This window comes from Cervus canadensis, chromosome 8 (genome assembly GCF_019320065.1).
Source record: "Cervus canadensis isolate Bull #8, Minnesota chromosome 8, ASM1932006v1, whole genome shotgun sequence".
Taxonomy (NCBI): domain Eukaryota; kingdom Metazoa; phylum Chordata; class Mammalia; order Artiodactyla; family Cervidae; genus Cervus; species Cervus canadensis.
This window is the reverse complement of record NC_057393.1, coordinates 60,863,154-60,882,236: the sequence shown is the minus strand read 5'-3', so window position 1 is coordinate 60,882,236 and position 19,083 is coordinate 60,863,154. Positions and strand designations below refer to the sequence as shown.

Sequence of the window (19,083 nt, the reverse complement as noted above, 5' to 3'; positions counted from 1 at the left end):
AATTCAGACTTCTGGCCTCCAGAAAAGGAAGAGAAAAAAAATCTGTTGTAAGTAACTAACTTTGTGGTAATTTATTATAGCAGCCAGAGGAAATTAATACATATGGTTTCATTTCTCTTGGGTAGATACTTAACAGTAGAACTGCTGGATCATGTGGAAACTCTCTAACATCTTGAGAAAACCTCCAAACTTTTAAAATTAAAAACTTTACCTGGGAAAGACAGTGTAAGAAAATTTCCTTTCTTCTTCTCAGCACTGTTTAGCTCTTCTGGATCTCGTGTCCTTTTATTGATATGATCCCCATGTTGAAAATCCAGCATCTTCATTCTGACCCACTGATACCCTCCTTTAGAGGGTTGGGACTATGGTTTTTAGCTTTTTTACATCCCTGCTCAGCAAACTGGTCATCATCTCCCTCCCTGGATCCAACGCAGCACTTGACTTGAGCAACAAATTCTCCCAAATGACAAGGCATTATGGTCTTATCAGTCTTGCCTGGGCCTTTTCCATACTAAGGTGCCATGGAGGGAATGAGGGCAGATGTAAGAATTTCCCACCTTTGAAAAATATCTTGATTTTCGTATCATGTATTTAGGCATGCTTGGAGAAACCTAGGATACTACTTTTGTAAATACTGCAAAGTGATTTCTGTTCTTAGAAACCATTGATTTGAATACAAAACCAAGCAGTGTTTACGTTTAAAGCAAAGTGTAACTGTGGGGAACGGAGAAGGCAATGGTACCCCACTCCAGTACTCTTGCCTGGAAAATCCCACGGATGGAGGAGCCTGGGAGGCTGCAGTCCATGGGGTCGCTAAGAGTCAGACACGACTGAGCGACTTCGCTTTCACTTTTTACTTTCATGTATTGGAGAAGGAAATGTCAACCCACTCCAGTGTTCTTGCCTGGAGAATCCCAGGGATGGGGGAGGCTGGTGGGCTGACATCCATGGGGTTGCACAGAGTCGGACACAACTGAAGTGACTTAGCAGCAGCAGCAGCAGCAACTGTGGGGAAAGTACTGAGTGAAGAACACAAAGACCCAGCAGTGATCTGGTCTTTGTACCATCATTCCCATCAACCATCTTCTATTTTTCCTTCTCCTATTTCTTTCTACCCTACAGATTAGATGAAAGTATTTTAACTGAAATGCATATCTTCTAAACTCTAAAGTGCTATGCACATTTAGGGTGCTATGGTAACTTTAAAGATCTTGACAAAACAGCTCCCTTATCAAATCAGTGGTGGTTTCTTGCTTCACACCCCTGAGATATGTAGAATGGTCATCTCAGAGGTCCAGGTCCCTCATCATTACTCTGGGCATAGATTTATATTTGATATCACTTTATGGCAGGGATAACCAAAAGCTTTAGTAAGGGAATCTGAGATTTTATTACTAATAGTTTAATAGCATTTTGAGATTTTTTGCTTGAAAAGTCAGTGATGGTGGTTAGCACCCATAAAACCTAAAAGTTAGAAATTGTAGTGGGTGGGGGGAAGGTGAGGAAGATGCCTAGGTGTACTCAGAAATGCACTCAATTAATTAAAGGCCTATAATCTCTGAAAGAGCTTGTTTTGATGTTGTACCAGAGGCTTGGTCAAGAGAGCCTTCCTTCATGTTAGTGACAATATCCTACCAGCTGATAAGGTCTGGGGGAACGGCAGCTTCTCCTGGGTTTCACACTGAGTCCTGGCCACTGCAGTTTCTGGGGCTCCATCCTCAACAGGCACAGGGCTTTGCATATTATGTAATCTCTCTATGTTACTTCCCCTTTGCTCAGTCCTTGCCAAGAGTCAAATAAAAGAATCCATATGTGATTACAGCTATAAAACCAAAAGGAAAATATTAGACAAAAATATAACATTTTGGGGTTTCTAAGTTTGTTTTACCTTTAATGCTAGGCAGACAGTTTACACAAATCATTTTGCTGCAAAGTAAAGAATAATGAATTAAATGTGTTCCCTGTCACCATCAATCATGTACGTTTGCCTTTGATTGACCAAACATATAAGACACATGAAATGACTTTCTAATCATGTTAGGGGGAAGAAAGGAGGGAGAAGGGGAGAAGATGGGGAAAGGGAGTTTCAACCTTTTTTATTTTATTCAGAAATTCCATTGACATTTTCTGGCAATCTTCTAACATGCTGTATGGGCTTCTCTTTGCTAATAATGTTTGCCTTGAGAATTTGTAAAGGTCTGAGAACTCTTTAATTCAATGTTCTAGAAATTAGAAGGGCCAGAGGGGAACAGAATCCCTGTTAATAGTTCATGGATTAATTCTCTCTTCATTTGAAATAATTTCCAGGGAAGTTGTTCTACGTTCAGGTGGGTGTTAGTCATCTTGAGCAGAGTCAATAGCAGCGGGGGAGGCAGATAGAGCCTCTCATCTAATGAGACTAAAGTAGGATAGAAAGAGGATGCACAATGATGTTGACCCAAATGGGATACTGACGTTCAGCAAATTCATTTCAATTCATGGGCATTTATTTTGATTTGTGAATTTAAACAACACACTGACTGGATTTTCTGGCAGTCAAAATGGTTTATAACCAAATCTAACCAGACTCCATGTATCCAAGCACTATAAAGCTTTGAATTTCTAGTTTATATATGGAGTCAAAGCTCTTTAATTTGGCAAAAGAACCACATATAGTAGCAGAGGAAAAAGTTTTCAGCACCATAATCACCTCAAATTTTAAGTCTCTGCTGGTCCTGTCCCCACCCAGCTATCCGTAATAAAGGCTGGTAAGACAAGGATCAGACCATTCATTCATTCAAAATGCATATATTGAGAACCTATTGTGAATCAGGTGCTGTTCTAGGCACTGGGGAGAAGCAAGTAGCTCTAGGCTTCAGAATGCTTACACTGTTTCTGGGAAAAGAGACAATACACAATACACCATGGAGAAAAACAAAGCCAAGAGAGTCGACAAGGATATGGATATATGGGCTGTGGAGGGAAGGGGGATGCAAATTTTAAAAATGCAATTCTGATGTTTTTCTCACATGGAAACTTTATTCTCCCCATAACGTCTAAGAGAGCATATAGATCCTTCCTAGAGAATATGGTAAAGTAGGACATCTACTCCTTGTAGGGACCCTCAGAAGCCCCACAAAAAGTTGTGAAACTTGGTCACTTTCTTCCTGTTTTCCCTACATTTGCCAGGAAAACTGTTGATTCATAAAGCACCCCTTTATTATGTAAAGCATCCCTTTATGTATATATATCCCTATGTATACCAACTTCATAGACAGGAGAACTCAACATTGTAAAGATGTTAATGCTCCCCCAAGAAATCCCCAAAACAGACCCAAACATACACTGTCATCTGGCTTAAAAACAGTGGTTCCTAGGGGTACTAATAACGTACGGTTTCTTAATCTAGGCCCTGGTTACACAGGAATGCAAGTCTGTGAATATTTAACAAGCTGTCCATTTATCAGATGCACACTCTGGTTTGTATGTTTATACTTCAACTAAAAGTTTGTTTTTAATCCCTTTTTAAAAATTTGATTTCAATGTTTTAGAAAAAGGTCTCCCTGAGAAATTAACACCAAACAAGGACATGAAGGATGTGACAGAGGGAAATCAGAAGTTATCTAGGGGAAGAACATTCCCGTCAGAGGAAGCAGCCACTGCAAAACTCCTAGATTAGCTAAATGGAGTGTGGATGACGTTAAGGAGCAGAACACTTAAGAGACAAGGTCTGTGAGGCCATAGGAACCTGACTTCATGGGACCTCTAGGCATTTGCAATAACTTTATTCTGATGAGGTGGGACACCATGGAGAGATTTATGCAGAGGGGTGACGGGATCTGACTCATGCTTGATGATGCTCTATGAGAATAGACCAGAATAGGATAGGAATAAGGCAAGGCAGGGAGGTCAGTTAGGATGCTGGTATTATACTTTAGGAGACAGATAATGGTGGTTTAAATCTGATAATAAAGTGGAGATAATGAGAAGTGCACAGATTCTGGGCTTATTTTGAAAGTTGAACCAAGTGGATTTTTTGCTGAATTGAATATGGTACATGAGAGGAAGAAAGGAGCTAAGGGGGAATCCCAGGACTTTAGCACGAGCAATGTGAAGGATAATCTTGCCAACAGTGCAATGGGAGAAGACCAGGTTTACAGAGAAAGAATAGGAATTCAGCTCTGGATAGGTTAGGTCTCAGAGGAAATGAAGCATTCAAATAATAATGTTGAGCAGCAATTAAATAAACAACACTGGGGCCGGGTTCTGGATAGAGATATAAATCCGGGAGTCATCTATAGGATATATGAGAATAAATGAGATTACCGAGGAAGTGAATATACGTGTATTAGGAGCAGCTCTCCACTGGTGACGGATGTAGAAGTCCACTGTTATGATACCATTCATGATCAGGGTGACATCGCTCTTGGGTATGGAATAAGCAACAGTTTGCATCTCACTATCCAACACCCCAAGTAGGTTTACTTTGCCAAGTGAACCCGCTACTCTGGCACCATTAGGATTTCCTCCTGGAGCAGAAAGCCACTTGCATCCCAGCCTTATCAGTTGGAGTCCTGGCCCCATTTCAGAGACCCTGTCACCCACCTCTCTCCCAGTCCACACAGGGTTGAGCCCTGCTTCTCACATGCCTCCCTCACCTAGATGAATACTTCTGGTCTCCAGAGCTTACACACCCATCAGCCAATAAGAATTGCTTGCTATCTCCCAGAAGCACCTACTTAAGTCAATCAGCTTCATCTCCTGAATAGGCCATGTGTAATGTCGTTACCTTCTTGAGAGCCTGTTCATTTTCCCACCTTGACTCATCCAAGCCTAAGTTAACCCCTTACCTATCTTAATGCCATGACTTCTGCCCCTATAGAGTTGACCAGAGAGAAAGGCCAACAAAAGCCACAGGATAGGGCTGTGCAAACATGTGCCCAGACATCCCAGTCAGAACAGAAGCTTCTTGAAGCTTATGAGTGCCTCTTAGCCATAAGCATAACAGGGTTATTAGCACACTGCTTGGAATATGGTAGGTGCCTGGGGAATCTCTATTGAATCAAGAGTTCCCATAATATAAACTACAGAAAACTAAGGTTCCCTCTTATCGTTTACCTTATTTCTTCTAGAAATACTCAAGGATGGACTTGGAACCAGCATTCCTGCTTTGACGTGTGAGTTTGCCAATTCTGAGCTTTACATTCTCACACAAGGTGCTAAACTTTCCTTAACCCACAGAACCTGCCCCTGTACAGAGGTAATGATGATAATGCCAAGTTTGGGTGGTTTGTGAAAATTAAAAGTGACAAAGCCCATACTGCATTTAGCATAGGGCTTGGCACATAGTGAGAACCCAATACAGTCTAGCTATTACTAAAGACTCTTGATTTCTGTTTCCATCTCCTAAACCATAATGTTTTTATATATGCATACATACAAACACACATATATACATAAATATAACCCAAAATAAAGGTACTAAAAACAATTCCCTTGGCTACAATTAGTACTTGGACTCTACACTATCGACAGTTTCTCTCAATATGACAATGGCAATACTGGACAAATGGTTTCTACATACAGCAAAGTCCACCTTGGCCAAGATACAGTCTGAGGGACCTCACTGACAGTCTAGCAGCTAAAAGACTCCACACTCTCAAAGCAGGGAACTAGATTCCACATGCCACAACTAAAGATCCCACATGCTACAACTAAGGCCTGGCAAAGTCAGATTAATAAATATATATTTTTTAAAAAGATACAACCTGAATAACACGGGCCTGATTTCCCTAGTGCTTCCTTATTCAGAAATAGACAATGTGATAGAAGAGACTGTGCTGTAATCAATCTTCAGTAAATTTCACCCATAAATTCCAAATCTTGTAAAACAGAGAAAATAAAAGAAGTGCATCATGTATTCCTCCAATTTCATAATCAATTTATTCAAACAAGAAAAAGTTATGGAATATATACCACGTTCTAGGCTCTGTGTGTGTGTGTGTAAAATGGTAGATTAGCAGTTAAAATCATCGGCGATTCTGAGAACAATTTAAATGTGCTAAATTCGAAGGCAGCATGGATTGAAAAGAAATATCAAGAGTTAATCCTCTCTAAAATACAACACCCACACACATAATTCAGCATGTCCAAGGACAGCTAATCCCAGTAAAAATAATAGCACAATTCACAAAGATAGCAGGTCAAGCCCCAGCTTGAAACCAGATATTTTGAAGACAAAGTTTAATATTACATGGCAAAACTCTAAAAAAAATTTTTTTTCTAAATCAATGGATCTTAATTACATCCAAGTGAGGATGCCAAGGAGAGGATACGTGTGGCCACTTATTCATGGATGAGGCAATGCCAGATAAGCGAAGTCGTTCATTTGTCTTGGTCGGTCCAGAAGATATTTAGGAAGATTCGCATTTGAACCTGACAGGCGGGTGGTAGGAGATCAGATAACAGTCAATGAACAGGATGTTCTGAGCCCGATTGATAACATAGATATTGACAAGTCACAGGAATCAGGGTATTTGACTGCACTCCTTCAAGGCATTCAAGGGTGAGAACTGGGTCCTGGTGGACAAAATGCTTCACCTGCATCATAAGCAACAAGCTGCTGGGCCACAAGACCCCTGAGTCTGAGCTGCTTTCATAAAAGGTCTGAGTCTGGGCCACAAGACCCCTGAGTCTGAGCTGCTTTCATAAAAGGTATTGGCTTATAAAGTTAGGGTGGATTTGTTCAACAAATCCCAGCACACAAGAAACTACACCGGCCATGTCTTGAAGGTTAAGTGGAGCAAATTAAGGACAAACAGTCAGAAATAAGTCTTTAACAGCAGTCAGGAATTCTTAAGGAAACTTAAGGGCTTCCCCAGTGGCTCAGAGGTAAAGAATCTGTCTGCAATGCAGGAGTCACAGGCTTGATTCCTAGGTCAGAAAGATCCCCTGGAGGAGGGCATGGCAGGCCACTCCAGTATTCTTGCCTGGAGAATCCCATGGACAGAGGAGCCTGGTGGGCTACAGTCCATATGTGTCAAAGAATGAGACACAATTGAAGTGATTTAGCACACACACATGCACACAAGGAAACTTAAGGAATTCATTAACTCCAAAGTTAAAAATATGAACAGATTCCCCAAAAGTTTAGATCAGTTCAGAGGAAGGCTTTCAGGGGCAATGACTTGGCACCCTAGGGCAAAAGGTCTTTGAAAGTGCCCTTGCTGAAGGGATAAAGAGGTGCTCCTCTGTATTTTCTGGCACCCCAGGGGTGGGTCTCTTCAGTGTCCTCCATTTGTCAGTAGTCCCTCTTACTTTCATGGAACTTTATCACCCTCACTGTCAGGCTTGGCTTTTTGGCCTCATGCATTCCAAAAGCCTGGTGGACAGTCACTGTGATACATCATTCCTGTTTCAGTCTTGTTCTGTCTTCTTTCAGCAGGGTCAGGTTACAATGTGTTCCACAGGAAGAAGGAACAGACATCACATCTGCCTAGGGCCAGGAAGAGGGTGAGCTCACACTCCACCTTCAGCTTCCAGAAATGCTAAGCTTTCCCAAGGGATCAGGTCCTGCCGAAGCCTCATCCCACCTCCCTCCATCCCTCCAGGCCTGCCTCTCCCCATGGAAGATAAACTCTCTACCACAGGACACAGAGGACACTGCAGAAGGAAGTCATTTCTGCAAACAGTAATCCAGGTATAGATTCTCTTTTCCATCCAACACCCCAAATAAGGCTTTGTGACCCCTGGAATGTGAGACAATATATAAAATATGTCTAAGAGAGCATCATTATGTTGTTTATTATGACCTAAAAGAAACAAGGATCTGGAATATGGAGGATAAGAACACGAAGACAGAATTGGGAGCATGTGCAAAAGGAAAAAAAAAACCATATCACTTGTTATATATAGGTCATGTGCCTTAGCAAATTCCATCACAAAGATCACTTGAATGTCAGAAGGTGAAGGCCATATTCAAAGAGCTACCTCCAAACATGGAGGGGTTGGCCCTGGACACAAATAACATGGTAACATGACCCTGGGAGGGAAATGTGTTCTGAGTTATACCAGGGCCTGACGAGGCCTCTCCCACAGGCTATTCCTAAATAGGAACTTGGCAGTGGAATTAGCGAGGGCTGGAGGGGACATCCTTGGCTACGGAGGTGAGGCCCTTTAGGGTCTTGAGGAAATTTGGACAGAAGTTCTTTCTCCCTGCTAGTAATAACACTGAAGGATCAGCGTCACATCCATTTTATTAATTTTCTTGACAGGCAGATCTAGTTTCCACGCAGGCACCACAAAATCAAAACATACGCATGTCAAGTGCCCCATGTGGGGTGGGGCCCTGCCAAGGCCATGTTCCTTCAACACCAGGAAGCAGAGCCCAAGTCCCCAGACCATGTGTGCTGGTCCTGTGGGTAATTCCCTGCTGGAAGAAACCACCAGAGCTTGGTTGGACGAGCCAGAGGAGCTCGCGTGGTGACAGTCCTTTATCCTGGTCTGGGCTCCTTGTGTTGAATGTGAGAGCCCTGGGAGACACCAGGCTACATCTGGCTCTGAGGCCTGTCTCTGAGTCCAGCCACAAAGACCTCCCTGCTGCCTCTATCTGCCTGCATTCAGTTGTATCCAGGCAGGGGACTGGCAGCCTGGATTAAAGGAGCCATTTAAAGAAAAGCAATGTCCTTATTTGTGAGCTGGGTCTGAGCCAGGATTTTGCAGAGCTGAGGTCCCTGGGCACATAGTAACTAAAGGATATTTTCATCAAGGCATCCGTCACTAAAGTGATTGAAAGGACTCCAGGATGATTTGTTCTTTTCTGTAACATTAACTATAAATTGGCTAAATAATGTAAATGAGGTGGGCAGAGAGGGTAAGGACTGAGATCAAAATCCTAAGTCACATAACTTATGGATGCTGAGGGTGAGCCCTGACAGGGAGTTAGCTCATCACCTGCATCCCCATCCTCCCAACCTACCCCTGTCTCTGCATCCAGGGTCACTCCCAACTGCCGGTAGTGGAGGCAGCAACAACGGCAGCAAAAGCCTGGAGAGTTCACACCTTCAATTTCAGAGTTTCTGACCCCTTTGCAGGATCTCCTAGTGACTGACTCATTTCCTACCTCAACCACTAGCAATTCAGGAAAGGGAATGTAAATAAACAAATAACAGGGAGAGGAATATAAGGCTAGATCTTGAGCTAATGGCCACCAATGCCAAATCAAGGAGGCCCAGTCTAGACAGATTTACTGCGCTGGTTTGCTACCTTGCCTGTCTAGGCTAAGCAATCCCAGGATAAGGATCACCAAGAGCTCTCAAAGCCCACTCAGCAGAGTCCTGGGTCCTCAACCCGATGTCCTAGAAACACTCCTGGCCTGGCCTGTGAGAACAAAGTTAGGTCTTCCTTTGTCTAAGTTAGTCCAGTGGTCAGGGGCCACTTTTGGGACTTTGGAGAGGCTGCCCAGTCACCCTAGCGGGTGAATTGCTGACCACCCGATGAGTATATCCAGACCGCCCATCTCACGGTGTAAAGGGCCCTGTGGCCCAGGACTCAGTTCCTCCCTTGACTCTTCATTCAAACAACCATGGCATGTCGGCCCTGCTGGCCTCCTTGATTGTGGAGAAATAAATAAATGAATTATGTTGTTGGGGTTTGGGCTTCAGCACAAACACATGGTCTGCATTTATCCGCACAGTGAGAGGTCCAGCAGCCACTTGATGTAAAAGAGCAAAATGATAATTCTTTTCTTTAGGCGCGCTGGTGCCATATGGAATGTATATAAATCATATTTTTGTTTTAACAGCGGAGGCTTTGTTGATAGATAAACATGTGGTTTATCTAAAAAAAGAGAGAGGATCGTGCTTTGAACAATCATTTAATGGCCATGGATGTGCCAAATAAAAATAAAAACATAATTTTGAAAGAAGCTGGCCTTGTGCCCAAATCTGTAACAAGGAATTTCTCCTTAACCAGAGTGGTTAAAGCCCGTCGATCTGTTTTGAGTTTAAGTTGTGCTCTCTACTCAACCCCACGACAAATTGAATCCGGGGCTAATGCGCTCTAATCGGACGAGACGTTACCTTTATGAATGACCTCATGGAGAAGAGGTTGGCGAGCATGGTGGAGAGCCCTTGAGCCAGGCAACTCTGGGCGATGAACCCCAGCTTCAGCTCTGCGAGGCAGATTGCATCATCCCCCTCTTTCCAATTCCAGCTCGGGATGTTTAGCAGATGGGCCTGCAGAAACAAAAACAGGTATGAGACCTTACTTTGTTAAATGTTCAATTGTTTAAAGTCTCCTCTGGGAAACGCAGTATTTCCCAACTGCTCAGGGTCATCCAGACTCCGCCTTCCTTTCCCTTGCCTGGGTCTGGCGTTTCCTGCTTTATTCAGCTCTTCTGTGCATTAGATCTCAGTCTCTCTGCAGCTCTGCTTCTGCACCTACCAAGTCCAAGTCTTCCCCTTGGGTTTGTCACTGAGCCAAACAGAGTCCAGAGAAAATTTCCTCTTGTGACAGACACGTCAATCTGTGCTACTAGAATGTCTGGCTAGGTTGTTCTAAATTGGTTCTCCAAAAAACCTTAAGACTGTCAGACACCTGTATATTTTAGATTTCTTTTTTATCTGCCTTCCCAGATCTCTCGCTCTATGGCTCCGGAGCTTGAGTGGGCATCCAAATCAACTGAAGGGTTTACAAACTGTCACCCTCTCCCCCACAGGTTCTGACTCTTTGGGGGTGGGGTAAGATTGGAGAATTTTCATTTCTCACAGGTTCGAGGTAATGCTGAGCTAGGAACCACTTTTTGAGAAGCACTGCCCTAAATTATCAGGCATGTCACAGTGGAGACATGTTATAGTCTCTTGCAGATGGACTGATCCTATTCACCAGTGAGGTCAGACCCTGAAACGAGGACCCAGCGGCATGATCATTCAATTATTTTTAAGTGGCATGAAGCAGAGAATCAAAGATAATACACTAGATGAAAGAATTAAGGCCCAAAAGTTCTCCAGAGTTGGAAAATGGGCCAAAGAAACAACCAGAAAAGATTCAAAAGGCCGTAATGTCAAGTATAGCACTTAGGTTTAAAAAATCAATTATATAAATCCAAAATGAGAAGCCCTTATTTGGCAACAGATATGATTGGGTAAACTAAAAATCTCCAAAAGAGGCCAATCTGTGACAGATTACAGAAAAATCCAATGGTAGTTCGTCAGAAACTGTCTCCAGATCACAGGACATATGAATGTTCTCTTCTGCTGTGAACTGGTCAGGCTACTTCCCCAGCACTTGATCCAGTTGTCAGATTAAAACAGTAAGATTTAAAAAGAGAAGTTGACAACTGAATAACTCCCAGAGAAAAATGACAGGCTTTAAGACGAGACATGGTTTCTAAAAAAACATCTTTTGAAGAACAGTTAAGGGAGCCAGCAGCATTCAGCCTGAAGTAGCTCCACACCTCCAGGAAGACAGGATGATTTCCTGTACATACCTCAGGTCCTGCTGTGATGAGCAGAGACCAGGCCTGTCTTGCTTTGGTCCAGAATTAGGAATGACTGACTGGTGTCTATTATAAGAAAGAAGCTTTCTGACTTGTTTTATAAAGGAAGTTTTTAAGGATGTAATTTGCCTAATAATTGGAGAAAGTTACCCCCAAAATTGCAAGGTCTTTGTCCCTAAAACTCAGTATGTATTTCTCCAAGACTCAGTAGATAGACTCATGCTTTGCACAGGAGGCTGAGTCAGGCCCTTCTAGGCTTCTGCTAATGCCAAGACTCTATGGCCCTGAAATGACTATTTCTCTCCAGGTATCAGCAGACACAAGGAGCACAAAGGAGGAGTCCCTTCACTTTCAGGGCAATATACGATAGGTGTGCTACTAGAAGGAGAAGACTACACTGTGGAGCCACGACCAAGTCCAGTGGCTCTAAGCTTGGCTTTCAGAAATACCACTCTTGTGAAATTCCCTCTTACAAAATCCTGTTCTGTAACAATCTTGTGAATCCTAATCCAGCAGTGTTTATTCCTAGGAAAGCTGACTGTATCTTCCCCAATGAAAGCAGTTAAAATAGTCCCATGTGTGGGCTATAGCAGATGGGAATTTCTGTCAAGCTAAGTATCAGAGACCTTCCCACATCATAGACTCAATTCCATTAATTACCTTGCCCTTTATCTCATTTCTCTCCCTATCCTTCACTGGCTTAAGAATCCCATTTTTTCCCCCTTTACGTCCCTGGTATCATAGAGAATATATCAGGCTAAGTGGAAAAACACTCATCTGCATGAGCATCATCTGAGAAGAATGAGGAGAAATTAAATCTAAGTCATGAACACATAAATCATCAAGTGTGAAAGGAGATGTGGGTGGTCCAAGCCCCAGACAGACACAAAATAACCTTCATGGTACCTTCAAACAAATAAAAAAATCTTTTTAAGATGGTCTCTCATATCCCCATGTGCCAGTTTTTGGATTTTAGGTCTTGGGTCCCTCAAGTACCCATCTGGTATTGAGTTCCTTAGACATATTGTACATGTTGTTACACAGAAATGTCAAGTTTGTTTCACCTCTCAGCCTTGTTTGGCTATCATATCTTCTCCAATTGTGGGGCAGGGAGCCACCAGGGACCTGCCAAAACTGGAAGGACTGTGTTCACCAAAAAAACAGAGAGAGGGAGGAGACTGATCCAGGAATTCAACTTGTTTGCTTCTGGTGACTCTGTACTTTTTCATTTTAGGGAAATGTGGGTCTAGTGGGAGATGCCAACATACTGCTATGTAGGAGTCTAGACGCAAATCCTCTCTCATCTGGAGAACCAGTCCTGCTAAGGCAGGATGAGCAGGACCAGAGTTTTCCTCTGTGTGAGATAAAAGGAACGTGAAAATAGGCTGTTCTGGAAACCAGAACAAACAGACTCCAGCCCCTGTGCCATCTCTCGCTACACATTCAGCTTTGGGAAAGCCACCATGATGAAGAAAGAAGGTTACCTCAGAGCAAAGACTGTAACATTTCTGCTCAAGTATAAGGGTTTACAGTGAGAAAGCTCAGAGAACATCCATCTCCACTGGGCCACCGGGACTTGGCTTCAAGTCACAGACAAAGATCTCTTTTTCTAGAGTCTACCAGGAACATTTTAAAAGTCCGTTGATAGTGAACTCATCAGGAGTGACATTTTTCCAAGATGTCATAAAGCATCCTTTCCTTCAAGAGTTTTAAGCCCTTTGCACTCAAATAAGAAAAAAACCCTGCGTCATCTCCTTTCCATGTTGGGACATGGTAAGGCTGAGTGTTTCTCTCCTTGAATTCTGCTGGGGTAAACAGGTGGACTTTGAGACCCTCAGTCCTTCTGTAAGTCCTACTCAGAGGAACCACAATTTAGGTCAACAGCCTGTGGCTCTACTGAATGAGAGGGTGGCAGTTGGCAGTTCTGTCTCTTAGTTCACTGTCTCCCAAGTGACCATGAGTTGTACCCATCAGAGATGCTCTGTCTGAGACAGAACTTAGACCCACGGTCTGCAGTGACACTGGGATACTGAAAGGCACAGGTGGTTAAATGAGGACTAAATGAGATAATGGATGTCAAAGCTCTTTTAAAACTGTAAAATATGACACAAATGTCTGAGATTATGATGATGACAAACTCAGGACCAGTTTTATATGGAAAGAAAGAAGACTGCTTCCCTACATCCCTAGATTCTAGAATACCACCATCAATAGATCATGCGGAATTGAAGTTCTTCCTATTTTAAGGTTGGTATTCAATTATGGAATTAAGTATCCTATGGAATATGCTGACAGTCATGTAAGTGTACATGCATGCAACAGGTTCTTTCCTGAAAGCAAGTTTGTTTTGTTTTTTTGAAAGCAAGTTTTAATGGATGGAGATCTATGGGCATCTAGTTATGGGTGAAAAGAAAGTGCTAAGAGATGAAGAAAAGTAATATTATAAAGGTAGCTAGGATCTTAGGTAGCTAGGAGGATCTTAAAAAAAAAACAGCAAAATTGTAAAGCAAAGTGAAGAATGCCTATTTGCAATTCTACAAGGAATGAGATGACAAATAATGACCAGTGGACTTCCTGTTCTTTCTCTACAAGAGGAAAAGGAAATGAAAAGAGCCTTGTAACAAAGTCACTATGTCCCATTCACTCTCACACATCCTACAAGAACAAAGTCTTATAAGTGACTATTCCTAACTCTGAAACCCAAATAGCTTGGGGTGGTTCTAAACAAAATGTGTTTTAAGCAATTAATCATGGGTCAATTGATGTGTTCAGCATTGTTTCTGAATAATGACAAGGCAGAGACTGTAAAAGACGTTCAGCTTGCCCTGATCATGTGAAGACTGACCAGTGGCATCTGGACCCTAGGTCCACAGAACTACTTCTGAGTTTGACAAGAATCACAGAGCTGAAATTCTCCTTAATTCCTTGAAGATGGTATATCAGCACTCATTGGAAGGAGAAGAAAAGGAACTGACATCCTTTTCTAAACATACAACATTCATTTTCCTATTCAATCTAAATTCAGCCCCAAATCTAAACAATGGCTTAAAGCACTCCCACACTAAATGAAATTTCAAATCACAGAGGAAGGAGGGAGAGTTCACAGCCTCGAGAGCGTTCACCAGCCACAGCCTTGCTCATAAACTTCACCTCCACCTACAGGGGCTGCTATTAAGACTTCTCCAGATTGGTGCCGGTGGGTTACCAACACCCTCACTTTCTCTCTTTAGTGTCCTGGGTTTTCCAGAGACAAAGAAGACACTGTGACCTTGGGTGCCCACCACCCAACCCACTGGCTGGAGCCCAGTACAGTCTGCGGTGGAACCACCTGGGAGGGCTGGGCGGCAGAAGGCCGTGGGCAGCATCCCAGTCACTGACAGCAGGCTCCAGTCCACGATACCTCTGACGGGCTTCCACACAGCAAGATGGGACAGCGCTTGCCAGCAATTAAGAAATAATGGCACGGCACTGGCACATTTGGCAGAACGGAGTCCTCTCTGGGTCACCTGACTGCCTATTTCGTAGGGAATATGGCCCATAAGATGGGACAAACGCTCACTCACAACCCAGCAGGGAGTCATTCTGTCCAGACAGGACACCTGGTGGCAGGTACTGAGCAGCCTCCAGTTTCTCATAACTGGTTCCACATCAAACACAGAGAGACGCCACCTTCCCTCCCCCAAAGCTGTTTTCCTTGGAGTCTCCTGACAGCCAAGCAAAGGAGCATTGCCTCTGAATGAGAGACAGGATTGTGGTTTATGGAGAAGGAATCACAAGGAAAACAGCATAGACTCCAACACTGGTTTACTTTCTGATACCCCCTAAACTGTGAAGTGAAGTGAAGTTGCTCAGTCGTGTCCGACTCTTTGCGACCCCATGGGCTGCAGCCTACCAGTCAACGGAATTTTCCAGGCAAGAGTACTGGAGCGGGTTGCCATTTCCTTCTCCCCCCTAAACTGTAACATTAGGAAAATCCTTTTATGTTTAATCTCTGGAGAGCCAGCTATTTTCCTGAATCAACTGTGCACATTCTCACCTTGAGTTTGAGAACACCATGTTCCACATTCTCCACCCAATGCACGGTCCCTCCCCCCAAGTTCACCTGGTCTCAGGTAGAAAAGTGCCCTCACTCACCTAGGACACTCTCCACCTTGACTGCAAAATCCCTGAGCACATACCCTTTCCATGTGGGCTCAGAGAAGGCAGGCCAAGTGCCGACCAAGTAATAGGTATTCACTAAATACCAATGGAAGAAATGAGTGCAGCACACAGAAATGGAGGTTGTTGGAATGGAGTCTAAGGGCATATTGATGCTTCTGAACCCAGGGGACCAACAAATGTTTCCTGAATAAATAAGTCAATACGTGAAGAAGTTTCCCTCCAAGGACCACCTGCAAACAAGGTGTCTGGACTTGAAGAAATGTCCCGGGAGGTTTTCACCCATCACTCCTCCTTCTCCAGGTCTCTGGATGGCACTGGTGTATGTGCACATGCATGCACACACATGAGTGTGCAGGTAGACCTCACGCTCATGAGAGCTTGGACCCCATCTGTACCTCTGAGCCTGGGACAGGCTTGCTGCCCTACCTTATTGTGATACTGCAGCATCTGAGTGATGATTCTTATCTTCGGGTGGTAGTTCTTTATGGAGATGACTCTGAAAGAGAAGAGAACAAAACCTGAGCCAGGGTCTGCCTCACCCTTGGAGTCTGATGGGAAGATTAATTTGATTACATCCAAATGCAGTGACTATGGGGCCAGCAGCCAGGGCCTTCAGAGGGGCTGCAGGCACTGGGCCAAGTTAAACTGTGTTTCCACCACCATATCCCATGGTCATGTGAAAAGGAACTCACAGAGTGGCCACAGACCGTGTCTTAGACATGAAAGAAGAAAGTGGTGGCCCATGGTGACAGCGTGTGTGTACTGGGCATGGGGGGTCTGCAGCAGGGTGTCACGGGCTTATTGCCTTCCTAGGCATCTAAATAAAGCAAGTTCTACTCGTGCAGCCAACAGAGGTTTGCCATCTCACATACCCTAGGGAAGAGCCCAGAAATGATTTGCTCTGAGTCCAGTATTCCAAGTTAACAACATGAGACAACGTGACAAATCAGACAAGCAGCCTGACAAATGATTCTAATTGTCACGCACACATGGCCACTCTCACAGAAATGATTTCTGAGCAGGACTCTTAGGAGGGGATCCATGACTCAGCCTTTGATAGTTAATAGCATCTAGATGACGACTTTGATGCTGGTTAGATAAGTGCCAAGGCCTTGTGGAGGTCATGGTCTGCTGGAAAATTCCCCCGAACTGCTCTCAGTCCATATTTAGTATTAACCACTGCCTGCCCCCACCTCAACCCTCCCTTCTGTTCCCCATAACAATCACTATGCTGAAAGGAGAGGGGCTGGGAACAGAGGACTAGAAACACCTGCATACTAGTCCCAGCTGTTATACTAACAAACTGGGTGACCTTCAGGAAATCCCTGGGCACTCTGTGACTGTTACCTCATCTGGACACTGGGGGCAATGGTACCTGCTTTATGTATTTCACAGGCTTTGGTATGAGCAGCACATGAAAAACCAGATGTGAAAATGCTTTGAAATCATTAAAAGCTCTCTCCATGTGTAAGTTATGGTTTTTGTCATTACCGACTCTGTCAGAGGTGACATTGTACATTTCCTTCTGTGACAAGGAAGGCTAAAGAAAGGAATTCCACAAAAGGCCCACCTCCTAAGCCTAATCAGAAATGCAAGTGCATTTATCATGACCACCCCCACAAACTTCCCACCAGGAAGCGCTCTATGCTTCATCCCTTTTTGTGCAAAGATGGAGAGAAAGCAGCCAGGAAGCAACTTTGTCTGAAAAGCGACCACTTGTGAATTTAGGAAATGGATCATGCAGAAACCTCTCCCTGAACAAATTCACCCTGGGCTTTTACACTTGAAGGATTTCATTTTATTGTTGAAAAAGTATTGTGTTGGCCCATGCTTATAACTCAAGGACTTTGAGCCTCTGTCAGCTCTCGGAATTCAGTTCACAGCATCAGCCAGTTTTCTGCATTAGCTCATTTCAAACAGATCTTTGACATTTTAATTTCAAAAGGGGCAGATTGGTCTCATTAAACTAAGGAGAAAGGAGGATTATACAAATAAGGGAAAGACAGAGCCCATTTTTTAACCCTGAGCTTCCCACTTCCTTCTGCTGACTGGGCCTTAGTTCTGATTCTGGCTAAGGGATGGCTTAATCACACTTCTGATACTACCTTTGTTCAGTCATTTTTATGCCTTGATAAGGTACCCTATATGTCTTCATGTTAACCCTACTGTCATCAGGGCTTAAACAAAATACTGTGAAAAGAAACGCCCACTTCGAAACTATTATCAATTATTCACTTAAAAAAGGAAAATAAAAGGCAGTACCAGCCCCCAAGTTTCTCCATAGGGTCAAAACATTAAGCTTCATCTTCTTTCGGTTTTTCATTTGACATTTTGAAAAACAGTGTTCTTTAAAAGCTACAATTTTATCACTTTAAATGACACAGAAATGTGAAGGCTAGAAATCCTAGTTCAAGGAAACAGTCAAGTGATGCACCTTAAGCTGGGGCCACTGTGGTCACTCTGGAGCTGTGACTGGTTACGGGACAGGCCCAGATGTGGAAGCAGGTCCCCATTCCACCAACTCCCTGCAGCCTGGGAAGCCCAGTGCCTATAGGAATTAGTGCGTTGACTCTCTTAGGATGACTACACTAAGCGTACTGTCAAAGAAAAGTGAGCAGAAAGAGCACACTGGGCCAGATGTCACTTGCCAGACACAAAGACCAGATGCTGAGAGGAGGACGGACGTGCTCCAGAGGAACTCCACCCCCTCACTGATGGGAAAGCTCATGGCCCTTGGGACCACTGAGGAAAAGCAAAGCCAAGGAGAAGCGAGCACTGTAGTGGTGCAAAGGCAACTTCCCTAGCCTCCACCCCAGGTAAATTCCCAGGACATGGGAAACCAAGCTGCAGGGAGAGGGGAATCTTGGTCTAGACCCAAAGGATGGCTGTTCACAATTAGCCAAGAGTTCCTGGGAATCTAGTGGGAGTGAAATGTTTCCTCTTAGTTCATCTCTTCTCCTGAAGATTCTCTTTACGATCCCCTCCCAGTTCTCTTAACCACTCTGCAATTTATGCTGCAGTCAAGAAGAATCCAAAAAGAGTTTTGACTGTTTAGAGCAAAATATCTTAACTTTCTGGTCAGCGCATAGCCCCAAGATGTCTGGAACATGGGTCTATGTGAAGAAAAATACGGAACAATTTTCTTCTGAAATGATAAAAAGAAAAAAATGAGCAGAAGTTGGCCTGAAAATGGGCTTAGACGGGCCTAGCCTATTTACAACAAAGCTATTGGGCAGCATTTTCCAAAGACTGACCACCACTCCCCCACCCTCACCAGGAGGTGTTCTGTTAGAAAAAGGGCGGGGGGCGGGGGGAAGGGGATTGTAGTCAAATAGGTTTGAGAAACTCTCTGCAGAACATTACCTTAGAAATTCATATGAGTATTCAAAGCACTGAGGAGGCTTTCAGTAAAGAAAACTATTTCATCTGGGGAAACTGGTTGAAAC

At 43.6% G+C, this 19,083-nt stretch overlaps 1 protein-coding gene and 1 long non-coding RNA gene across 10 annotated transcripts in view; one reads left to right on the top strand and one right to left on the bottom strand.

Moving 5' to 3' along the window:
- KCNMA1 (potassium calcium-activated channel subfamily M alpha 1) overlaps window positions 1–19,083 on the bottom strand; it is a 748,747-nt gene that overhangs the window by 198,856 nt on the left and 530,808 nt on the right. For all 9 annotated transcript variants that reach the window (XM_043476447.1, XM_043476438.1, XM_043476446.1 and 6 more), the window contains 2 exons: window positions 16,064–16,133; window positions 10,059–10,214 (listed from right to left, as the gene is read on the bottom strand). In XM_043476447.1, the coding sequence (XP_043332382.1) occupies window positions 10,059–10,214; window positions 16,064–16,133 (226 nt within the window). The remainder of the gene's footprint in view (window positions 1–10,058; window positions 10,215–16,063; window positions 16,134–19,083) is intronic.
- Window positions 10,133–19,083, top strand: part of LOC122446350 — a 30,053-nt gene continuing 21,102 nt past the window's right edge. The window contains exon 1 of the long non-coding RNA XR_006270850.1: window positions 10,133–10,232. This is a non-coding gene — a long non-coding RNA (uncharacterized LOC122446350). The remainder of the gene's footprint in view (window positions 10,233–19,083) is intronic.